The 23,471-nt window shown below is 36.0% G+C and overlaps 4 protein-coding genes across 6 annotated transcripts; 3 read left to right on the forward strand and 1 right to left on the reverse strand.

The window, feature by feature from the left end:
- The first annotated feature begins 337 nt into the window (after positions 1 to 337).
- LOC100121742 (venom laccase) lies at positions 338 to 7,145 on the forward strand. 2 transcript variants are annotated; one of them, NM_001161686.1, is made up of 11 exons: positions 338 to 569; positions 960 to 1,180; positions 3,618 to 3,828; positions 4,516 to 4,793; positions 4,860 to 4,983; positions 5,106 to 5,205; positions 5,335 to 5,449; positions 5,542 to 5,722; positions 5,842 to 6,057; positions 6,168 to 6,383; positions 6,454 to 7,145. In NM_001161686.1, exons 1-11 carry the CDS (start codon positions 497 to 499, stop codon positions 6,591 to 6,593), a joined length of 1,875 nt encoding a protein of 624 aa, NP_001155158.1. In that variant the 5' UTR covers positions 338 to 496; the 3' UTR covers positions 6,594 to 7,145. The 2 variants fall into 2 exon arrangements, with proteins under 2 accessions (NP_001155158.1, XP_016840302.1); XM_016984813.2 differs by having other exon boundaries at positions 440 to 569; positions 5,326 to 5,449; positions 6,454 to 6,795.
- Positions 6,974 to 13,700, forward strand: LOC100121763 (laccase-4-like). Its single transcript, XM_016985328.3, has 10 exons — positions 6,974 to 7,550; positions 7,771 to 8,069; positions 8,354 to 8,564; positions 8,754 to 9,016; positions 9,247 to 9,370; positions 10,376 to 10,584; positions 10,735 to 10,921; positions 11,088 to 11,309; positions 11,428 to 11,643; positions 11,938 to 13,700. Exons 1-10 carry the CDS (start codon positions 7,457 to 7,459, stop codon positions 12,063 to 12,065), a joined length of 1,953 nt encoding a protein of 650 aa, XP_016840817.1. The 5' UTR covers positions 6,974 to 7,456; the 3' UTR covers positions 12,066 to 13,700.
- Positions 13,701 to 13,786: 86 nt separating this feature from the next.
- Positions 13,787 to 17,420, forward strand: LOC100121778 (laccase). Its single transcript, XM_031929708.2, has 10 exons — positions 13,787 to 13,914; positions 14,129 to 14,415; positions 14,641 to 14,889; positions 15,327 to 15,503; positions 15,666 to 15,801; positions 15,941 to 16,085; positions 16,347 to 16,432; positions 16,555 to 16,776; positions 16,895 to 17,110; positions 17,182 to 17,420. Exons 1-10 carry the CDS (start codon positions 13,812 to 13,814, stop codon positions 17,418 to 17,420), a joined length of 1,860 nt encoding a protein of 619 aa, XP_031785568.1. The 5' UTR covers positions 13,787 to 13,811.
- LOC100678085 (GATA zinc finger domain-containing protein 14) lies at positions 17,170 to 23,471 on the reverse strand. 2 transcript variants are annotated; one of them, XM_016985327.3, is made up of 11 exons: positions 23,083 to 23,471; positions 22,760 to 22,963; positions 21,898 to 22,676; positions 21,614 to 21,823; positions 21,200 to 21,514; positions 20,692 to 21,006; positions 20,338 to 20,628; positions 19,938 to 20,261; positions 19,383 to 19,709; positions 18,872 to 19,290; positions 17,170 to 18,780 (listed from the first exon to the last, which is right to left on the reverse strand). In XM_016985327.3, the coding sequence occupies exons 1-11, from the start codon at positions 23,177 to 23,179 to the stop codon at positions 18,036 to 18,038; spliced, it is 4,026 nt and encodes a 1,341-aa protein (XP_016840816.1). In that variant the 5' UTR covers positions 23,180 to 23,471; the 3' UTR covers positions 17,170 to 18,035. The 2 variants fall into 2 exon arrangements, with proteins under 2 accessions (XP_016840816.1, XP_003427632.1); XM_003427584.5 differs by having other exon boundaries at positions 19,383 to 19,856.

Raw genomic sequence — 23,471 nt, forward strand, 5'->3', positions numbered from 1 at the left:
TTAATTTGTAGCTTTTACATATCAAAGAATGAAGTCATATATGTGCACGCAATATATACCTTTGTGAATAAATTAATCAAAATGAAGATAAAGCATTTGCAAAATGAAGACACGTCAATAATCGATGCATGTATATATGTATGTATGTACATAAAAAGTATACTTATTTCTTTACAGTATTCATAGAATTCTTTCTCTTTATTATAATAGTATACAAGCTCAATCATATTATGCAGATACTTATTTTTTTCTGAAAATATAGATGTCATAAAATCATCTAAGATCGTAGCAATCACTTTTGGCGCTAAAGATATAGCAAAACTTTCCTCAACGTTTTAGAGTATTGACCGCACTGCAAAACAGTGCATCGTATAGTATATCGCTTATATTATATCTCGATAAGATAAACAACCAGTATTTTTTTCAAACTTGTATGATTAGTGCTGTTTGCGACAATTATTGATCAGTTAATCCCCCAAAGATTAGTTTCAACAAAATGTCGCGACTGGTTGCACTGATTCTAGTACCGTCACTGCAATTATGCATGTTATTGAATATTACCGTTGCAAGTAATTACAATTTTATATTATTTATTGAAGAAACAATAGCATAATACGAATTTCATTCTTACAATATCATATACAGTTACAATCACACATAATCGTTATATCATATCCACTAATAATAATAATAATACGTAATGAATTATAGGAAAAGCTTGAATTTTAAATTATTCAAAAATTATAATTTAAAAAAACTATTATGCGTAGTTAATACAATCAATTATTAATTAGAATAAAGAGAAACATCGTGTCTGATATCTTGGACTTACGTGTCTACAAATCTAGGTCTAAAAATTGAAAAACCATTTAGCGATTGAATATCCTAAATTTTTAACCAATATACTATCTTGTCTCAAATAATTTTACTAAATAATATCGTGACATTTATTTTTGTAGTAAACGACGATCATCCGTGTCATCGAGAATGCAACGACGATACTGTACCCATGACGTGTCATTACAACTTTATCTTAGACATGTATTCTTCTATGAGTAAAGCATGTGCCGATTGCCCATTTAATTTAACGGACTGTTTCAATCCAGGCTGCATACCTGCTGAGGGTAAAAGGAAAGCATTGTATCTCGTGAATCAGCAATTACCTGGACCAGCTATACTGGTAGAGATAAAACAATGAGTTGCATTTATAAATAAGAATCATAGACCTCAGTTATTTTCGTAATTTATCTAAAGATATGACGACTTCCTATAGAGTCAAATCCCACATAGCAAAAGTCTGTTGGAAAAACGTTTCTGCAACGGGGTTTCAGAAACTCAAAAACGTTTCCACTGAAGTTTCAAAATGCGGTAGAAACGTTTCAGAAACCTTCAAATGTCCGCTTTTTTGTTGCTTAGTCGACGTCTTAGAAGCGTTGAAGAAACGTTTCTGTAATCGTTACTGTTACATAGTTTCTGGAACGTCTCTGGCAAACTTCAAGTTATCTTAGTTTACGCTTCAACCTTACAGAACTGTTTCTAAAACGTTTTACATGAACGTTTGAATAATTGTAAAAAGTTAATAATTAACAATTGCATCTTAAGAGAATGACTATTAAGCTGCCCAAATTTGGAAGTACCATCTGGATGATACTACCAGAATGGTACATTTGATACATAAAAAATTTGTTATTGCTATTTTTAATGTTTTTTTATTTAGTTTTGTGGCAAACATCATAGAAAAATTTCTGCAATGTTGAAGCGTAACCTAAGATAATTTGAAGTTTGCCAGAGACGTTTCAGAAACTATGTAACAGTAACGATTCTACAGAAACGTTTCTTCAACGCTTCTAAGACGTCGACTGAGCAACAAAAAAGCGGACATTTGAAGGTTTCTGAAACGTTTCTACCGCGTTTCGAAACTTCAGTCGAAACGTTTTTAAGTTTCTGAAACCCCGTTGCAGAAACGTTTCTCCAACGGACACCTTGCTATGTGGGATGTTTTTCCATCTATACAGTAATCTACACATGGACCTTTTTTGAAACACTTTTTGGCAAGAAACATCAAAATACATTTTATGTGTGTTTTTATAAATTATTTTGTATTGCAAAATTTCTTTTGATAAAAAGGAATATTTAAAATAATTCTAGTGCATTTTGATACTAGTTTATAAGAACTCAATATATGCCGTAGGAAAGTGTACAAGAAGGAGAACTTTATCTAACATTGCGGAGGGTTCAAAAATCAAAAGTTAGGCAATGTTAACGTAGGTTTGACAGATCAGTTAGGGAAAGTTTGGCAAATTTTAACAAAAAAAAATTTTTATTTTCACAACGGTATTTGGCTTTTTTTATTAAGCTACTAGTATATTGTTTAATAAAGCTACTATATAATTTTAATAAAAATGGCATGGAACTGTAAATCGTTAATTTTTTATGAATACGACAAAGTTATGAGTAATGCGATTCGAAGTGTCAATCTAAATATTGGTAATCAAAAGTATCAGAATTCCAAAGAAATGAAACAGCAAAACGACTCATAATTAAGAGAGATACTATATTCATTGTTTTTCATTATAAAGATAATTTCTTTCAATTAATCAGCAAATTCTTGATTCCAAGTAATAATAAAAAAATCTGTCTTTGGATATATATATATAAGAGAAAAATAAGATAGGAACAATGTGTCACATCAAATTAAGAAATATAATAAACAGAAAGATAATAACGTCCACTTTCTTCGGCGCAGCTTATTTTTCATTATAGCTGTTTATCAGAAATAGTCAGCTGAAATAATCTGTATCGAATGGAAATATTTAAATTTAAGTAACGTTGCGCAATTTGAAATAAAATAAACATCAAATAAATGAAGAAATAGTTATCAAAGGCGATCGTGAAATGCGTAAAAGTATCATTTGTACAAGTAAAAATAAAATACGTGTAGAACTTTACTAAACAAGAATAGAAACAATGGCAGCGATGTTCGAACTGTGTGTTCTACTTACCGGCGAAATGACTCAAGTCGCATTATTGTGTTTTCGAGAAATTGCGATTTTAGTGTGTATTTACATAAAACAGAAATTATTACCTTGAGCCACTATGCCGGGAACCCCTCATTTTCTGTATAGTTGAGTTTTGGCAATATTTGATTGTTTTAATAAATATAAGTTGTTTCTAAGTGATTTCTATGTTAAAAATTTGCGCAGCGAAAGGTGTTTTTGAACGTGTCTTGACTTATGAAATTATTGAAAGCATTTTTAGCATACCGGACACAAGTCGTCATATGCCATGCGCTGGTTCGGACCTTAACGAAATTTCAACATTTTTACGTGAAAATGAGATATTCAGTATTTAAATAGGTAAAGTCTGATGTGAATATTATTTTCAAACAAGTATGACTTAAGTTGTTTTGCATGTAAGCCTCAGAATTATAAATAAGAAGAAGTATATATACTTTATGCTTATTATTCTCCTATCTCTATTATATTTACTGAATAGGCATTTTTCCTTCGCTAAAATTTATTAATATCTATAAACATTTTTAATAAATATACCTATACATTACCTGTAGATTTGTGATTTTTGCGATATTTTATACTTTGTGAAACTCTAAAAAACAGGTATGTAAAGGCGACCGAATAATAGTCGACCTAAAAAATGATCTTCTAACGGAAACGACGAGCATCCATTGGCACGGTCAACATCTGCAAGACGCCCCGTTCATGGACGGCGTGCCCTTTGTCACGCAGTGTTCAATACCACCCGCTGGCCTGTTCCGCTACGATTTTGTCGCCGATTCGGCTGGCACGTTCGTGTGGCATTCCCACTCGAGTAAGCATATACCAATTGTTGTTAATAACAAAAGCATGACCTATGCTCCGACGTTTTTGATTGACAGCGGAATATCGTTGAAACGTATAAATTTTGATCAATATCTACCAATTTTGAATAAGATACACTGCGTGACGCATGACCGCTGAGTGGGCTTTGTCGCTTTTTTAATATCTGGTGATAGAATTATGCCGAGATTCTTGATATATGAACTCAGTGCCTATTTTTTTATTTCTACTCCTACCGACTCATACACACAGGTGGAATTTCGCGGAAGCATCCTTACCGTCTCTGATGACCATTTCGGACTTTTTTGAGTTAATCAAATTCGTTTCTGCAGTGATAAACTCAGTACTTTTACATTAATTTAAGAACTTGTATGTATTTTCTAGTTCTTCAAAACTTGCTTGATGTACAGAAACCCTGTTGAAAATTGCTTTTATCATGTTGTTTGTACATTATAGTAGAACCACGGATTTTCACTCGTCGTAGTTACCATTATCTCAAACTAACCAATTGTTTTTTTCTAAGAATTAACAAATGTATACTAATAAGACAGTATATTCATACTTTTTATGATTAGGTCATATATGGCTATGTTATCTGTTATTTTGTTTTTGAAAGTTCAAAGTAGTGTACCACCAAGAAAAATCGTTTGTTATTTATATTTTCTGTAAATTATTCCAGATGATCAGCGTGGCGAGGGGATGTTCGGTTCGATGATAGTCCGGAGTCCCCCGAGTTCCGATCCTTTGCACGGTTTATACGACCAGGACGAGCACGTCATGGTCTTGACCGACTGGACACGTATATTTGGCGCCGAAGTCTTTGCCATCGACGTGAACACGGGAAACTTGGTGAGACCGCACACGATTCTAGTCAACGGCCTCGGCAGATACCTACCGATAAAGAGTGAAAATGGCTCAGAGATGCATATGCCCACAGCGGTTTTTAAAGTCGAGAAGGTATGTCGAGGAGTATGGCGATTCTTTCAAAATTAAATATACCTGATGAAATTCATGTCTATGTAGGGTTTGAGATACAGATTCCGAATAATAAACGTCGGAGTACAAGATTGCCCGATGGAAATGTCGTTCGATAATCACACTATGCTCGTCGTCAGCTCCGACGGGAGAGATATCGTTCCGTTAGAAGGTATACATGCACACAATTACATATACTATATCGTTAATAAAAATAAGATTTCTCTTTTAGTCGAGTTAGAGAAATAGAATGATAATTTTGCAACTTAATCCTCAAAACACACCTGCTTTTAGTCGATTCTCTGCGCATTTTATCTGGCGAACGCTACGACATAATTCTGTCAGCTAAGCAAAAAGTAGAAAACTATTGGATAAGATTCCGAGGCATGGATGGGTAACTTTCCAATTAAATAACTCTGATATATCATAATCCAAGGATTAAAGTGGATTCGTTTCATTGCTTTATCTTTGATAACGTGTGTACATGATGATGGTTTGTTTGTGTTTCACGCAGAAGTGGAAGCGCTTGTGACATAACGAAAGCGCATCAGGTCGCTGTGCTGCGGTACAAAGGTGCTCCCGAGGTAGAACCTGCCGCGAAAGTGGCTTACGAAATACCCTCGAAGAAAAATATGAGGGTGAGAGCTTTCTGCTTGTTTTAACACACGCATGCATCACCCTGATTAGCGCGACAAATCAAATAATGGAGCTTTTTTCGTACTTTCATTAGCAACTGAATCCTTATAATAAGGGGACGGAGACACCCAGTGCTATTAGTATCCCTACTTTGAATTCCGCGGAACCTGATGATGCCACAAGTAAGAGTCAACCGGACCAGCAAATCTACATCACCTACGATTACCTAAACTTGGATGAGAGAAATCATCGCCGGTGGCTCGAGAATATAGATGGTTTATAATACACACACATATATATATATATATATATATATATATATATATATATATATTTGTTTTATAACATGCACATAATACTAATGTACACTTATCTAAACTTATGCTTCTTACAGTGCCGGCAGTGGAATCATTCAGGACTTTATGGCAGCTGAACCACATAACGTTTAAATTCCCCAGCTTTCCTCTTTTAACGCAACCGGACATGATTCAGCCTGATACGCTATGCAATTCTACCAGTGCAAAGAACTGCTTGAAAGAGTACTGCACGTGTACTCATGTAATAAATGCAAAACTCAACAGCGTTGTGGAGTTGATAATCGTGGATGAAGGTTTGAATCATTACTGGGCACGTTGTATCGTCGTCGTTTTCTACGAAGACTATATAGCACAAATAAATTTTACGCGTGCCGATATGATCAATTGCTCGAATATTTCATAGGTAGCAAAATTTTTAATCATCCAGTGCACCTGCATGGCTATCACTTTCGCGTGATCGCGATGGAGAAGTTTAACGGTACGATAACGTTGGAAAAATTGAAAAAGATGGATAGAGAAGGCAAGATACGCCGAAAGCTGCGTGGAGCTCCTCTGAAGGACACGGTGATGGTGCCTAGTGGGGGCTACACGATTCTCCGTTTTCATGCAAACAATCCTGGTTAGTTTTGTCCTTTTTAAACATTATACATGTATATAAAAAGTATTAAATTTACAACTTTTTTTTCCAGGATACTGGTTTTTCCATTGCCATTTTGAGATGCATGCAGACATCGGTATGGCCTTGATTTTCAAGATCGGCGAGCACGAAGATTTTCGGAAGCCACCCGAAAACTTTCCTAAGTGCGGGAAATACAAGCCGTATTTCTAAGACTGCTCTACATGATTTCATTGCGATTATACTTTGCCTTACGTGAGAGCGCGGACCGTCTCTTGACCGTGTAAAATAGCACCTATAGAGCGAGTTTCTGAAGCACAAAAGTGAATAATTGTTCAAGTCAATAAATATTTCTAAAAAATCATTGGTATAAAAATACATTTTTATAAAATAAATAGAAAGTGTATACATTAAATAGAATAGAATAGTGTTCTCCTAACACCGTATAATACCCACTATACGTTTAATTTGGCATAAAAGCTCCAATGAAAATTTCAGATATATCAATTATCCTATGCACTATTACGCTTAGAGATTATGCTTCAATGAAATTCAAGTGAAATTTTGACCGGCATCATTCTAATTTTATACATTAGAAACATAAATTTGAGAAAAAATTGAATATACCGCAATAAAAGACGTATCCTCGCATGCAACAACTAATCGTAAAAGAGTCAAAGGCGGCTAATAGCTAGTTAGTATTAATCTCAATCGCGGTAATCTCTTCACGAGTAACGAATCCTACTAATATATACCCGAAAAAAATGAAAACCTCTCGATCCGTACAGGTACGCGTCTCAATCGCGACTGTTATCCCAACTCTCGTCACACTCATCCCTCCCGTCGATATCCCCAAGTATAATATTGCGCAAGCTTTCGAAATATCCAACGGCGATCGATCGAATCATTCGCTAATCCCGAAGGGAGGTGTGAGCGCGCGCGATCGACTCCTTCTTTTTCTTTCGTTCATAGCTGATAAGATAATGAGCCCCGACGAGACGATCAGGATTTGTATATTTACGAAATGACGGAAGCTTGGACGATGAGTTGAATTTTAAGTGTCATCGACTGCGAGGATGTCGATGCCTGACCTGCGTTTAATTGCTGTTCTACTGGTTGCATGCGGCGCACGGCTGTGCACTGTTGATGCTGCATCTGAGCCCGCCGAGGGTCAGTTCTGTCAATGGATCATCCGTTTATTCATTTGTTTCGATATAATTTTGTACACCGTAGAATAAATTCTGTTTTAACGTCGATAGCCTATTCGCTATTCAATAGTACACATATTAAATTAATTACATTCACCTAAATTGCAATGCTAATTCAAATTTGATTTGAATGCAGCCGAAAAATTGATAAACAATCTTTTATTTTCGCATTTATTTCGCAGGAAGCAAAAATGATCATCCAGACAAAATTGGCCTGCTGCCTCAAAGCTACGGCATGGGCTTACCGGACGACGAGGTGGACTGGTCCCGTCATCCCTGCCGCAGGCAATGCCGCTCCGACCGAGAACCTCTGACCTGCCGCTACGGCCTGACCGTCGAGCGATACATCAGCATGAGCAAGGCCTGTTACGATTGCCCGCGAAACCTGACCGATTGCTCCAGACCACACTGTATTCCAGGGGACGGCACCGAGAAGATGGTCATCGTGGCGAACAGGAAGCTTCCGGGACTCTCGATCGAGGCGAGTGATTTTCAGTGATTTTTACATAGGCTGTCGTACTTTTCGTACAGGTTAACGCTATGCGTGTAACTGTTGATCATTTTCTGTGACTTAATTAGACAATTATGTACTATGGCATCATTACATTGCGCCAGACAGTGGGAATTCCGCAAAATATTGCCGAACCGCAGGCTAAACGACTTCAATAAGAAGCCGCTTTGTCGCAATGAGTTGTAATGCGGTCAGGTGAACTATGACGATAATTGTAACAATAACTGTGATGATTTTCATGCGCTGCACATCAGGTATGCAAAGGCGACCGTCTGCTGATGGACGTGACGAACAAGCTGCCGACCGAGACGACGACAATACACTGGCACGGTTTGCATCAGCGGGGAACTCCATTCATGGACGGAGTTCCCTACCTCACCCAGTGTCCCATCATGCCTGGAGAAGTTTTTCGCTACGATTTTATTGCCGATCGCCCAGGGAGCTTCATTTGGCACTCTCACAGTGGTGAGTGTCGAGAACGTGAACGCGTGGCTAAGTGATTTGCAGTTTTAAAAAACATTCAAATATCGCACAGAAAAAAGATAAATATTTTAAAATAGTGTAGTAGTTTTAAAGTATATTATGCTTCTCACACATACATTGTATACCTATGTCAACGTACGTGGAACAATTTCTCTCGTTTTTTCCAAAAAGGAGAGCAACGAGCTGACGGTCTCTTCGGCGCTCTAATAGTCCGCTCACCTCCCGAGGAGAATCCCTACGCCGGAGTTTACAATGAAGACGACAAACTCATGGTGATCAACGAGTGGACGCACAAGACGGGATCGGAAGTCTTCGTTATGCAGTATCAGAACGGTCAAGGTTCATTACCGAGCGCGATTTTGGTCAATGGATTGGGAAGACTAAGTTATTCGGAAGCTGAGAATATGCCGTTGGAGGTTTTCCAAGTTGAAGAGGTGAATTTAATTTTTTTTTTGTGTTTCCCCATAACATTATTTGAGAAAATATACAGAGCATATAAGCAGATGCTATAATTACAAACTGTACTTTTTTTCTTACTATTGCATATGTCAGTCAATTTTTATGATCGGCTTTGCTTTTAATATAATTTTTCACTTATTGATCTTTGTTTTTTTTTGTTTTTTTTTTTTTTTTTGACGACTTATTTTGCTCAATTATTTTAAAGGGCAAACGGTACAGGTTTCGACTCGCTAATCTTGGATCACAAGACTGTCCTATCCACGTGTCTATCGATGATCATCCTATGCTCGTTATCAGTGCGGATGGTGCAGACATCGAACCAGTTGAAGGTATAACTTTAACAGTTTTTTAGTTAGTTGATTTCACCATAATATTAATAATAATAATAATAATAATAATAATAATAATAATAATAATAATAATAATAATAATAATGAAAAAGTAAAAAAATATATAAACAGATAAGTATACTTCAAAGTTAAGAATTTATTCATTAAGTTTGAGCTTTTATGAACATAAACATAAGTTATCGTATTTATCGGATGGAAAATTAATTGATTAGAGCTTTGTTATCTATAACAAAGCTGATGGAATGACGTGTGTTTTGACATTATTCTGTTGTTGAATATTATCTATCATATGTATCACTATACTAATAAATCCTATCTATAATTATAGCAATTTAATAATTTTTATTGGTGGAAATAAAAAATGACTAAGCTGTTCCAAAAGTGTGCCAAACCATATATACCAGTTTTGGCACAGCTTGGAACAGCTTGGCACAGGCGGGCATTAAGAAATATATGCATAATAATCTATTGTAGTTTATATACACATATTTTTATATACATAATAAAACCATTGTTGCTTAACCTAATTTAGCACAAATCAACACTGCAGTTCAGCTTACTTACGCGAAAATTAACATAGATATTTTACATTGAATTTAATAACTGTTATAATGTATATATAATAATTTATTTGTACACAATTTACATATATTATACAGGTGTAAAATAATTTATCTTATTATTTATATTTGAAAAATAAGCACGGAAGTTTGATTATACCATTACTGTGCAAAACTGTGCCTAACTGTACCTAACTGTGCTAAACTGTGCCAAACTGTTCTAAAACCGTAACAAATGTCCAAAATTTATACGGTTTGGCATAGTTTTGGCACAGTATTTCATGGTTTAGGTGGCACAGTTACGCAGTTTTAGCACAAAATGGCACAACATTTATTTCCACTGTTGTATTGATAATATTATAAACAGATATCACTGTATGGTTCTAACTTATTCTATGCATTGTCTGTATACATGTACAAACAGTTGACTCCATCCGTATATTGACGGGTGAGAGATACGACTTCGTGCTTTCGGCCGACCGACCGGTCGACAACTACTGGATCCGCTTCACGGGAGATATAATCTGTCGATTTTTGAGGACTACTCAACTAGCAATTCTACGATATCGAGGAGCCAAAATAGTCGAGCCTAAGGCTGATCCCGAAGATCCAAATGGGTCAACTGAAATTAGGGTAAGAATCTTTTCTTCATCTCTGACTTGTTATTACTAAAGCTTTATTTGTACTCCAAAATTGAGCTTATTTTCAATCTAGGAATCTTCATTCTTACTCTGACCAAAATTGGTTAAAAAGCCTGAACGACTTTTTGAATTAATATCGTAGGAATTGAATCCATACGACAAGGGAACAGAAACCCCCGATGCCATTTGCATCGCTCATCTAAATGCTCTGGAGCCTGACGATATTTCACTGACGCGTGAACCGGATCATCAGTTTTTTATCACCATTGATTTGCAGAAATTGGATAATTTTGATTATCATCGAAAGGATCTTTACGGATACTGGCAAGGTACATATTTCTATCGCCAATAGATTTACTATCATCAATCTTATACAAGTACCATCACTCAGCAGAGAATAACTTTTTGAATCGGTATATGATTGGAGAAAGGATATCCTCCAATGATTATAATTAGATCAGAATAGAACAATTCTAATTGATAATCTTTCAACAGTGGAGGGATCAAAAAGATCGACGTCGCTTCAGCTGAATCACATTAGCTTTAAGATGCCAAATTTTCCGCCGCTGACACAGCCAGAGCTCATCAAACCTAAGCAGTTCTGTAATTACTCAACAATAATCGCGATAGAAAAATGCAAGACGGAACACTGTGCTTGCACGCAGACCTTTCAAGCAAGGCTCAACAGTGTTGTTGAGCTTGTTCTGATTGATCCAGGTGAGCGCTTGTATTTTTTAGATATCCGCGAATACAATAGATATTATTTTCTAAAAAATCTATTCTCGATAACTAAATTTAAATGTAGTTACCACTATATTTGTGTTTATTTAAATAGGCGCCGCCAAATTAAATCACCCTATACATTTACACGGGTATTATTACCGAGTGGTGGCAATGGAAAAAGTCGGAGACAAGTTAAGCATCGAGGAAGTGAAAAAGATGGACCAAGAGGGAAAGATTCATAGGAGGCTAGAAGCTGCGCCCTGGAAGGACAGCGTGATAGTACCTAGTGGTGGATATACGATTGTACGATTCCACGCTAACAATCCTGGTTAGTATAAACGTATAGAGAGTAAAAAAAGATAGCTTCGGCCGTGGCAAGCACGCTATTTTACTTGCACAGCGGTCGGAAAGTGACATTTTTCTGACCGCTGACACGTAAAATAAATTACACAAAAACGGGCGAAATGACAAAATAGACACTCAATATTATGATATGATAAAATTCTTAACATTAACCAACTGACGTTTCTCCGACTGTGTACAGTTAAGCCCATGTTATTGGGGGAGGGGGAGGGCATTCAGTAAGAAAATGTAATGTAAACATTATTTTTCGTTTTTTTAGGATATTGGTTCTTGCACTGCCATTTTGACGAGCACGCAAGCAATGGTATGGCGCTGGTTATCAAAGTTGGGGAACACGAAGACTTGCCAAACGTACCCAAGAATTTTCCGAAATGCGGAACTCGTTAAAGCTTAATATCTATACGTTTAGATCAATGCATTAATTCAACTTGAATTGATTACTAATAATTAGAATCCACTTATAGTAAATATTGTATTTTTACACATTTGGCTATATTCAAAGGCGATGCGATTGTCGTATTTATTTTTGTACAATAGCCTGTTGAACAGGTGTAAGTTATTTTTGTATAGATGTACATATAATATATCCAATATAGAATAGTCTTGAAAAAAGTAAGAAAAGAGTTTGTACTGATCTCTGCGAGCCAAACATTTGTTTCTATTATCAATTTTTCAACGCTTTGAATGCTCTTCATATTTAAGTGTTCTTCTTTAAAATATTTCAAAGATCAAAATTAAGAAGAAGAAAAAAAGACTCGGCTAAAATGCCGCTAAAAGTCTCTTAAAGTATAGATAGACCTTCGAAGCTTACTTTATCGCATATTCTCGCGATAGTTTGTGTTCTTACTGATGTTTTGGTCAAATATTTTTTTTCTTTTTTCTCTTTTAGTCTTTGTAATTAAGATCTAGAAACGTCGAGAAATATAGTATTAAATTAGCCTTTGGCTCTTTTCTTTTATGGATATAAGCGCGAGCAATAAATATTATACAAAATGGATTCTTGAATTTTATATTAAAACATAATGTTAAAAGATTTGACTTTCGTTAATACGTACCGAGATTAGAGGAGGTGTAGAAAATAGATGTAACTTTTTTCACGACTCAGCAGCGATATATAAGTATACGCACTGTTTTATACGCTGGAGTGTGCTCAGAAGAGATAAGATTCATAAATATTCTAAGATGTCATTATTTATTCTCACTAGAAAGTCCACTATATATATCGTTCACGTTATTAGTTTTACTATAATGTTTCCACATTTTTAACTATCGCTTTTCTTTGGTAGAAGCTGTGATATATTAATTCAACCATCTCTGGCCAGTAAAGTTCCCAGCTTTCAAAATTGTTTAATTTCTTGAAAAAAGAAATGGAACGTAAACAAAATAGGAGAGTGAAAATCCTTTTTTGCCTTAGTTTATTTCTAACGCTCGAAAACTCAGCTATTATTTATGTTCCAATGTTCGCCACCTCGTTTGATTTACATGTAAATGCTTGGCGCTAGTGTACTCTTACCAAGGCGAATGCGGATGAAAGATGTATTTTCACATATCGGCGGCTGGAAGAAAGAAGTAGTCGATTCAGTGAAGTCTTCAAAAAGCAGCTATTTCAGGCTTAATAAATTTCATTCAAAAGCTATCCATCTCAGAAATTTCTTGCCGTGCGCCGAAACGACTGGTTGTACAGTTGTTTCTCGAGATAGCATTCCGAAGCAAATTTCTGAAATAGCTGCTTTTAGAAGCCTCCACAGGGTTGACGCCTTCTGCCTCTCACTCATAGATATGCAACAACCAATAATAAAAGAGTCAAAGCAAGTTCATAGTTATGATTGATACCTAAATGTTAATCTCAATCGCGATCATCCATTTCGTAACACAATGCCCACTATATAATAACCAAAACAGATGAAAATCTCGTGATCCGTTCAGGTATACGCGCCCCGATAGCAGCTGTCACTCGATTCCTCCCATCAATATACACCTGCGTGAGTACTTAATTGCATAAGCTTTCAAAACATCCAGCAGCGATCAGTCGAGCCGACCGCTAATTACCGAATGATAAACTTCTCCTTTTTCTTTCGTTCGCGAATGATAAGATGAGTCCAATTTTCCGTATCACCGACTGCACGGATATCCATGCCTCATAGAGCGATGATTAATCTGCGTTTATTTGTTATTCCACTAATCGTCTGTGCCGCGCGACTGTGCACTGCCGATGCCGTGTCTACGCCTGCCGAGGGTCAGTAGATATTTTTGTTATTTGTATCAACTATGATATTTAGTTTTAAATAAGTTACATAATCACACGGTATTCGCTCGTGAACCGTAGTTTAAAATTGAAAATAATAAAAGATCGATTTGATGCAATTAACCTATAACAATCGCATCAGTTTTTAAAATAAATAGAATCTGAAACTTAACAGCCCTACTTGTTTGTTGCCTTTTCTTCGCAGAAAGCAAATATGACGATCCGGACAAGATCGGCCTACTGCCTCAAAGCTACGGCATGGGCTTACCGGACGACGAGGTGGACTGGTCCCGTCGTCCCTGCCGCTCCGACCGAGAGCCTCTGACCTGCCGCTATGGCCTGACCGTCGAGCGATACATCAGCATGAGCAAGGCCTGTTACGATTGCCCGCGAAACCTGACCGATTGCTCCAGACCACACTGTATGCCAGGGGACGGCAGCGAGAAGATGGTCATTGTGGCGAACAGAAAGCTTCCGGGACTCTCGATCGAGGCGAGTGATGTTCTGTGATTTTTATGAACTTTTACATACGGTGTATACTTTTCTATATACGAACTTAAAGAATTATTACGTAATGATATAAAATTGCATGTATAAAACGTCTATAAAAAGCTACAATGATATCATTCAGAAAAGTTGTAATGGCAGCGTGAATGATGCGAATAATAATAATAATAATAATATTAACCACTATGATTGACATACGACGCACATCAGGCATGCAAAGGTGACCGTCTACTAGTGGACGTGACAAACAAGCTGCCGACCGAGACGACGACAATATACTGGAACGGTTTGCATCAGCGGGGAACTCCATTCATGGACGGAGTTCCCTACCTCACCCAGTGTCCCATCATGCCTGGAGAAGTTTTTCGCTACGATTTTATTGCCGATTGCCCTGGAAGCTTCATTTGGCACTCTCACAGTGGTGAGTATCGAGAATATTACGATTCTCTTATACATATATAATATATGCTAAGTTCTTAGTAGCATTATGCAGTAGTTTGATAATGATGACGAATTTTATATCATTACGTCTCTAAAGGTTGCGCGACATAATATACAATAACGTACGCAAAATGCACGGCGTTGGAAGTCTATTCGAAATTATCAACGCGCACGCCGATAACAATTTAATTGATGGACACGTATAGTTAAGGATTGATGGGCAATGTTGTACAACATAAAAACTGAGGTCATAAGACGAATGTTAAAAAAAATCACATTTTTAGATAAAATCTTTTGCATCCCAATAGATATGGTATGCTTAACTTTACACATTATTATATGTCTATACATCATCATTGAAAAGGATAGCAACGAGTTGACGGTCTCTTTGGTGCCCTAATAGTCCGCTCACCTTCAGAGGAGAACATCCACAACCGAGCTTACGATGAAGATGACAAAGTCATGCTGATCAACGAGTGGACGCACAAGACGGGATCAGAAGTCTTTACTATGCTTTATTAGAACGGCCGGGGTACATTGCCGAGCGCGATTTTGGTCAATGGATTGGTATGGGGAGGCTAAGTCATTTAGAAGCTGTAAATATGCCGTTGGAAGTTTTCGAGGTTCAAGAGGTGAATTCAAGTTTTTTTGTTACATACTATATAAGGTCTATAAGTGGTATAACAAAAGCTAATAAGCATTTTTATTAACTTTTGGAAGACCCCCCCCCCACACACACACACACACAACACATACATACAAAATAATAATAGTCATAATGACTTATTTTACAGAATTTTTCAAAGGGTAAACGATACAGATTTCGATTATTAAACCTCGGGTCGCAAAACTGTCCTATTCACGTTTCTATCGATGATCACCCCATGCTCGCCATCAGTGCAGATGGTGCAGATATCAAATCAGTTGAAGGTATGATTTAAGACTTTTGTTTGCAAGTGTTTTGGTTTTATCCAAGGTGGAATGTTTTAGAAAGAATTTGATTGATTCTACTATAATAATATTGAAGGTAAAAATGTAAATCCTATCTTTATGCTTCAACTATATATAGTTGACTCCATCCACATAATGCCGGGTGAAAGATACGACTTCGTGCTTTCGGCGGACCAACCGGTCGACAATTACTGGATCCGCTTAAAGGGTGATATAATGTGTAGTCTTTTGGAGACTCCGCAACTGGCAAGTTTGAGATATCGATGAGCCAAAACAGTCGAGCCTAAGACCGACCTCGAGGACCCGATTAGTTCAGTTAAAAAAAGGGTAAAAATGTTTTTTTTTTCAATTAAGCTGACTGGATTTACTGGCACTGTCTACCAAAACTGTTTAATAAACCTAAATGACTTTAATATTGTAGGAATTGAATCCATACGATAAAGGAACAGAATCAGCCGAGGCCATCTGCATCGCTCGTCTAACTGCTTTGGAACCTGACGATATTTCACTGACGCGTGAGCCAGATCATCAATTTTTTATCACCATCGATACGCAAAAAATTTGGATAATTTCGATTATCATCGGGAAAATCTCTACGGATACTGGAAAGGTACATCTCTGTCGTGAATCGATTTGAAACCATAAATTTTTACACTAGTAACAGCGCTCAAGAATGATTGATTCTCCACCAGTTAATTAATTAAAAAATGCTGATCTAAAATCGCGTAACAGTGAGAGAGTCGAAAAGATCGACGTCGCTTCAGCTGAATCACATTAGCTTTAAGATGCCAAATTTTCCGCCGCTGACACAGCCAGAGCTCATCAAACCTAAGCAGCTTTGCAATTACTCAACTATAATCGCGATAGAAAAATGCAAGACGGAACACTGTGCTTGCACGCAGACCTTTCAAGCAAGGCTCAACAGTGTTGTTGAGCTTGTTCTGATTGATCCAGGTGAGCGCTTGTATTTTTTAGATATCCGCGAATACAATAGATATTATTTTCTAAAAAATCTATTCTCGATAACTAAATTTAAATGTCGTTACCACTATATTTGTGTTTATTTAAATAGGCGCCGCCAAATTAAATCACCCTATACATTTACACGGGTATTATTACCGAGTGGTGGCAATGGAAAAAGTCGGAGACAAGTTAAGCATCGAGGAAGTGAAAAAGATGGACCAAGAGGGAAAGATTCATAGGAGGCTAGAAGCTGAGCCCTGGAAGGACAGCGTGATAGTACCTACTGGTGGATATACGATTGTGCGATTTTACGCCAACAATCCTGGTTAGTATGAACGTTAGAAATTAGGTAGCTTATTGCTGTCAATAAAAAGATAAAACTTCTTTAAAATGTAGAAAAAAATAAATTTATAGAGATTTGTATATTAATCATACATTTTACAGTAACAGGGGAAGATAAGAAACAATCAACAAAGAAATGTATTTACAAAAGAGCTATTGTTTTAGGATACTGCTGCCTGCACTGTCACTATGATCAGCACGCGAACGATGGCATGGCACTGTTAGTCAAAGTTGGCAAACACGAAGACTTTCCAAATGTGCCCAAAAACTTTCCAAGATGTGGAGCTCATTAGATTTATATCTATACGTTAGATTCAATGCATTCATTAAATTTGATTTGATTAATAATAATTCTATTGTTTGATAGAATTAACTCATTTATAATATCCATTGTAATATTACGCATTTTGATACATTTAAAAGCGATACGATTTTGTACATAAGCCTGTTGAACAAGTGCACATCATGATGAAGTAAAATAATTTAGATAAAGAGTATAGACAACAAAAACATTCAATTTCAATAGCTTTGCATTTATAATCATATGAATGTATGATTATGAATAAAGAAGGTCACAATTGAATTTTTGTAGAAAAAATGATAAAATTATTACACTTTATAGCTAATACCGGCTTACAAGATTCCTACCTCTTTTATTCAATTTTATGGTTGCAGAAAAATTATTATTATTTAATTATATTTTAGCCATCAAATTTTCTGCAGCAGCAATCTAATATAATACTATTTGAAACAAACCAATTCCAGATCTAGCATATTGCCTATTCTAGCATAGTGGCTGTTATAAGCGCAATAATCAACGTCACTGCTTTGCATACATTTCTAATCACCCATTAACGATATAACATTAATATTTAACAATTGATCAAATGAAAATTACTCTCATCTCATTATTCACTCTCACTAGAACTTCCACTTGCATTCTCGTCATTACTTCTGCTATTGCTGTTACTATTGCTTCGAGATTCGTAACTACCGCTTCTATCAGGTAGAATAGGTTTGTGAACCAGCTCTGGCTCATAAGGTATGTTCCTCAAATTACCTGGCAACTGCATAGGTACCACCTTTATCCTAAATGAGTAGGGCATGTACTCTCTACAAAACCTATAAAAATCATACCTGTCCTTAATGATCCCTAACTCGGCCATGCTGACCATCAGATCGTCTACATCTTCTTTGTAATTCTCGTACATCTCTCTCCTGGTGACTACAGTAAATACATTCGATAGCTTCATCACGAATTTCTCTGATTGAACCCTAGTGTTGAGACCAAACTTCGGCTCCATGTGCTTCCAGAGATACTTGTAGAGCCGGTCAGTGACCCATTTCTTGGGTACAGGTAGCTTTGGTTGTTTGTACAGTTTGCCGTTAACGTAATACGCTTTATCGATCGGCTTCTTTCGTTGCTTCTTCAACTCTGCCGCGCGCTGTGCCATTGCTCGTTTGAGTTTCGCCTCGGTCCGAGCTTTCTCGCGTTCACGTTCACGTTGAATCGCCTCTTGATGTTTCTTCTGTGTCTCCATGATGACTTTCAACGCATCAGTCTTTTTCTTTACTTCGACCCAGACCGACTCGTCAATGGTAGAGGTGTTTTTTTGATTAGCTTTAGTTTTGGTCGCTTTTGAAGTCAAAGGTCTAAACCATAAATTATTAGCGATAAGGAATCAATACATAACTGATAATTTTTGAATAAGTTTAAGTGTAGAAAGTAGTATTGAAAGCTTACCCAGCGCTTAAAAATGGTGCGGCTTCCTCCTCGGAGGTCGATTTTTCTGCTTCATAAGGTATATCGTTTAGGTGTCTTGTGAGCATTGGATATTCACTGACGTCGCTATTATTTATAATATCCACCTCAACATCTTCGTCTTCATTATCGTCAATTTCTTTTTCCCTTTGTGGTTCTCCTATCTCGTTGGCTACGACAGAATTTGCGGCAGGTGGAGAAGGATCGCGATTCGAGGAAGTGGGTGATTGAGGCGAATCGATCTCATTTATAATACTGTTTCTTAAGGCAAATTGTGTGATGCGCTTGCCGCTTATTTTTAGAGTAGATTGCGCCGGATTCGGAGTATGTAACAGATCGTCGCTTAGGTAATCTTCATTTATTGATTTCTCGGGAATGTGAGTTGTTAAATTTTTATTCGGCTGTGAAAATTTGAAATATATTTTTATTTGATTGTATTATCACTGAGATAAGATAAAAAATCAAGAATTAAATAAAAGTTATGAATGTTTACCTTTGATTTCGGCGTTCCATCGCTGGAATTTTCAATCGAGCTAGGTCGACTAGGGACACCCTCATTATTCGTATTTTCTTCGATATCTGCATGCGGTGCATTAGATTTTTCGAAACTTTGTTCTCCCGCCCTATTACTAGCATTCGTTAAATTTTTAGGACTATTGCCATCCACTACATTTGACTGACTTAAATCACTTATTGTTGGATTGCCCTTGTTCATTGACGGATTTGATTTCTTGGTTGATTTTTGAAAATTGTTGGCGCGGTGGTTTTCCTTTAAGCTATCATTACACGAATCGCCTGATGCTTTCGGAGATTCAACCCTCTGTAACATTACTTGTTGCTTATTAAGGGTCTGTGAATACTGTTTTTTGGCTTCACGCAGATGAGAAATACTTCTTTGCAACGTTTTGTTCGAATCTTGTGATACACTCAGTTTCAAGCTCTGAGATTTCTGTGATTGACTGTTATTCTGCATTTTCAAATTCAATTGATTTTTATATTCAATCAAAGAAGAGATTTCTTGTAGATTTCTAGATGAAACTTTGCTTACCTGAGATGATTGGTTGGCTTCTGAAATTCCAGCATTCAAAACATCGTCGAACGCATTGTTTTCCACAATCTCCGATCTTTGGAACAATCGTGATCTCGTTCGTCTGATGTGATTAGGTATTGTCGAGGTTTCGTCTTCACTTTCGTCTTGTTGACTGTTGTTTCGGGTGTTCTCATTCGCCACGGATTTATTAGCCTGAAAACTATTTTCGGAATGATTTAATACTGACTTGTTGACAGATTTGGAAGAAGTTCTAGTGTCATTTAGAGACTGCATCGACTTCTTTGAGTGTAGACTTCCTGAAGATCGCTGTACATTTATCAACTGAAAAACCATTAAGTTTTATTATTACATCAATTTTGCGTGAGATATAATTAGAGAATTAAGAACTTATAGTTACTTTGGATTTTTCTGAAGCAGCTGAATTCTCAGTATCTAAAATTTTGTCGAATGCGTTTTCGCCATCAGATACTTTAGTCCTACTTTTGAACAAACGTGAACGTGATTTATTTGTTAGTTCCGGAGTTATCGTATTTCCACGTTCATTATCTGCATGTTCATCAACACTATCTTGCGCATTTTTGGATTTTCGTGAAGATTTATTAGAAGGTTTAGGTGATTTTTGAAATTGATCGAATGTTAGGTCGGATGTCGGAGCTTCGTGTTGACTGAACGATTTTGTGGTCTTGCCCTAAAATAATAATATTGTTTTATACATATAAAGCCAAATGTTAATTTGGCAATAAACGTTTACCTGAGCTTCTATAGATTTTTTGGATTTTGACGTATTTATTGTATCTTCATCATCTGACGATTTGTACGATACGTGTTTTGTTTTTTCAAGCGCTTTTGAACTTGATGAATTTTTATTCCCTTTGTTAATCAAACTTTGATTAAAAGTTGCAGTGTTTGTCTTGTTAAGTGATTTATTACTATTTAATATACTTTGAGTTTCAGATAAATTTCGCGAATTGTTAATGCTTTGCCTGTCTCTCAATGATCTCTGAGATTCGCTGGGACCTTTACCATGCTTTAATGAGTCACGAGATTCTTCATGTTCAGCATCATTCTAAAATAATATATAAATTAGTTTTAGTAAACAAAAAACTACTAATAGTACAGCTTAGTTTAGCTATATGAAGATATAAAAAAATTATGTGCTTCAGATGGACTATACAATTCTATGATTTTAATCTGAATAACAATATTCTTTGAAACATAGACCTATAAAAATTAATTTAGCATTAAAACAGTTAGTTCACCTGTGCGGCTGATGCTTTAGTAGATTTTGATACATTAATTATATCTTCATCATCTGATGATTCATATGGTAAATGTTTTGCTTTCTCAATCACTTTTGACCCAGATGAAGTTTCGTAGCTTTTTCTATTCAAAGTTACATCGGGAGCTGTTCTGTTTGTGTGGTCAAATGATTTGTTACTAATTAATTCACTTTGAGATTTTGTTACATTTCTCGAATTATTAATGGTTTGACTAGCTCTGAGTGATCGCCAAGATGCATTGTGGTCTTGACCTTGTTTTAATGATTGACGAGATTTTCCATTTTCTTCCTCATTCTAAAATAATATATAAATAAATTTAATAAGTCATTATATAAAATTAATTATTGATTCTACAGCTTAGTTTATCATAAAAAGAAATCATTATCAAGTTACAGTTTTTTCGTGATTTTCATTATTTTCTCTTTGACTGTCAAAAATGCCTTTATCTTCAGATTCACTATTTAATTTTCTTAATACAACAGACCGCGTTCTCCTAATATATTTTGGAATAGACGATGTTTCACTTTCATTGGCTTCACGATTATCATCTGGATTTTGTTCTTGTGTTTTTCCAGAAGATGCATCTTTTACTAATTCATTTTCCTGCAAAGAAAAATCGTATGAAATATTTATTTAATTCTAGATAAACTGTGTCTAATACATTTGAATGTACTAACCAAGCTTGGATTTGGTTCATCGTCATCATCTTCATCATCAAAAATCTCATCAAATAAATTTTTGTCATTGTTAGTTTTAGATTCTTGTGAAAATAGAGCAGCTCTCTTCTTTTGGGATTTATTTTCTACAATAGTAAGGCTCATGTCTACTGAATCATATACAGTTGCGCTACCAGCTTGCTTTTGCGATGATTTTATTGGAGTTTTATTTGTAGATGTTCCAAGAATACTTCTGTTACGAAGTTCTCTTACAGGTGTTACAAGTAAAGTCTTATCTAAAGTTTTATTCACAGATCCGCTCTTTTCAAATTGAGTAGAATCAACTTCGTCTAATTTTTCAAGTTGTGTTTTTTTAAACTTATGAGCTACCTCTGGAGTTGATGTATGTACAATGAGTTCCTTACTCTTTCTTTTTAAAGAAGACCTGGAATTTCTGGTACTTGCCTGTAAGTTTTCAATTGTACTATCACTATGAAAAAGATCATCAAAGTTACTGTTTTCTTTTGAACGTTTATTATTCCTAAAAAGTGCTGGTTTTATTCTCTTAATAGTTCTTGAATCATCATTGGTTGATTCGCTTTCACTTCCCTCTGGCATTTGAACAGTTAAATTTCTTGTGTGCGATTCCGTAGTCTTTTCCAAAGCTCTCGAGAAAACATTACTTTTGTCACTCATATTGACCTTTTTTTGATTCACTCTTAATTTTGTACGTTTTCTTTGAGATTCAGTTTCACTTTCTGATTCTGTTACTGGTTCAACGCGAGTACTATCAACTGACTCTGTAAATAAATACAATTATAGATTTGTTTACAATACAGCATTTATTTGTCTGGATTCAAATATTTTAAGATTATTATTGTACCATTATTTCGATTGTTGACTTTAGTTCTAACAATTTCTTCCATCAGCTTGGAGCTTTCTGATCTTGAAAGATTTTTATACCAATTATTTGACATTTGAGTTTCATCGGCCATCGAATCAGGATTTAGTATAGAACTAGCAGTTTTTGTCAAGACAAATGATGTTGATGGACGTAAAATTGTTCTATTGTACCATTGCGGATCATCTATAATGAGTAAAATATTAAATTTTACAATATATGACTATTTAATAAAAAAAAATTATCAAAACCATTCAGCCAAAGCACGATTCATTAAACTGTAATTAAAAATTAAGAATTCTTACTGTTATCAATGATATTTGTGTTATCATCGAGGAAGCAAGATACATTGCTCGATCTACGAGCGGATGAACGCCGATTTCTACTTCTTCGTTGAGCCATTTTTTAAAGAAATTCTAACTTTCACGATTCAATCAGTCGGCCAAACAATATCACAACAAAACTGATGTATCGTTAAGTCCCATAACCTATTTTCATACTTTTGGAGGGATCAGGGAAGGCACCATCACAAAACTCACGTCTGTCACCTTTATCCGCGCAAAAACCGCAACTGATGGATGACGCATGTACTCATTGTACTGCAAAGCGGCAGTTCACTTTCGGCATAAATATAACGGATATTTTTGTTTTTAAACAATGACGCCAGCGCTACACGCGCGCACACGGGCTTCTG

The sequence above is a fragment of the Nasonia vitripennis genome, chromosome 4 (assembly GCF_009193385.2).
Source record: "Nasonia vitripennis strain AsymCx chromosome 4, Nvit_psr_1.1, whole genome shotgun sequence".
Classification (NCBI taxonomy): domain Eukaryota; kingdom Metazoa; phylum Arthropoda; class Insecta; order Hymenoptera; family Pteromalidae; genus Nasonia; species Nasonia vitripennis.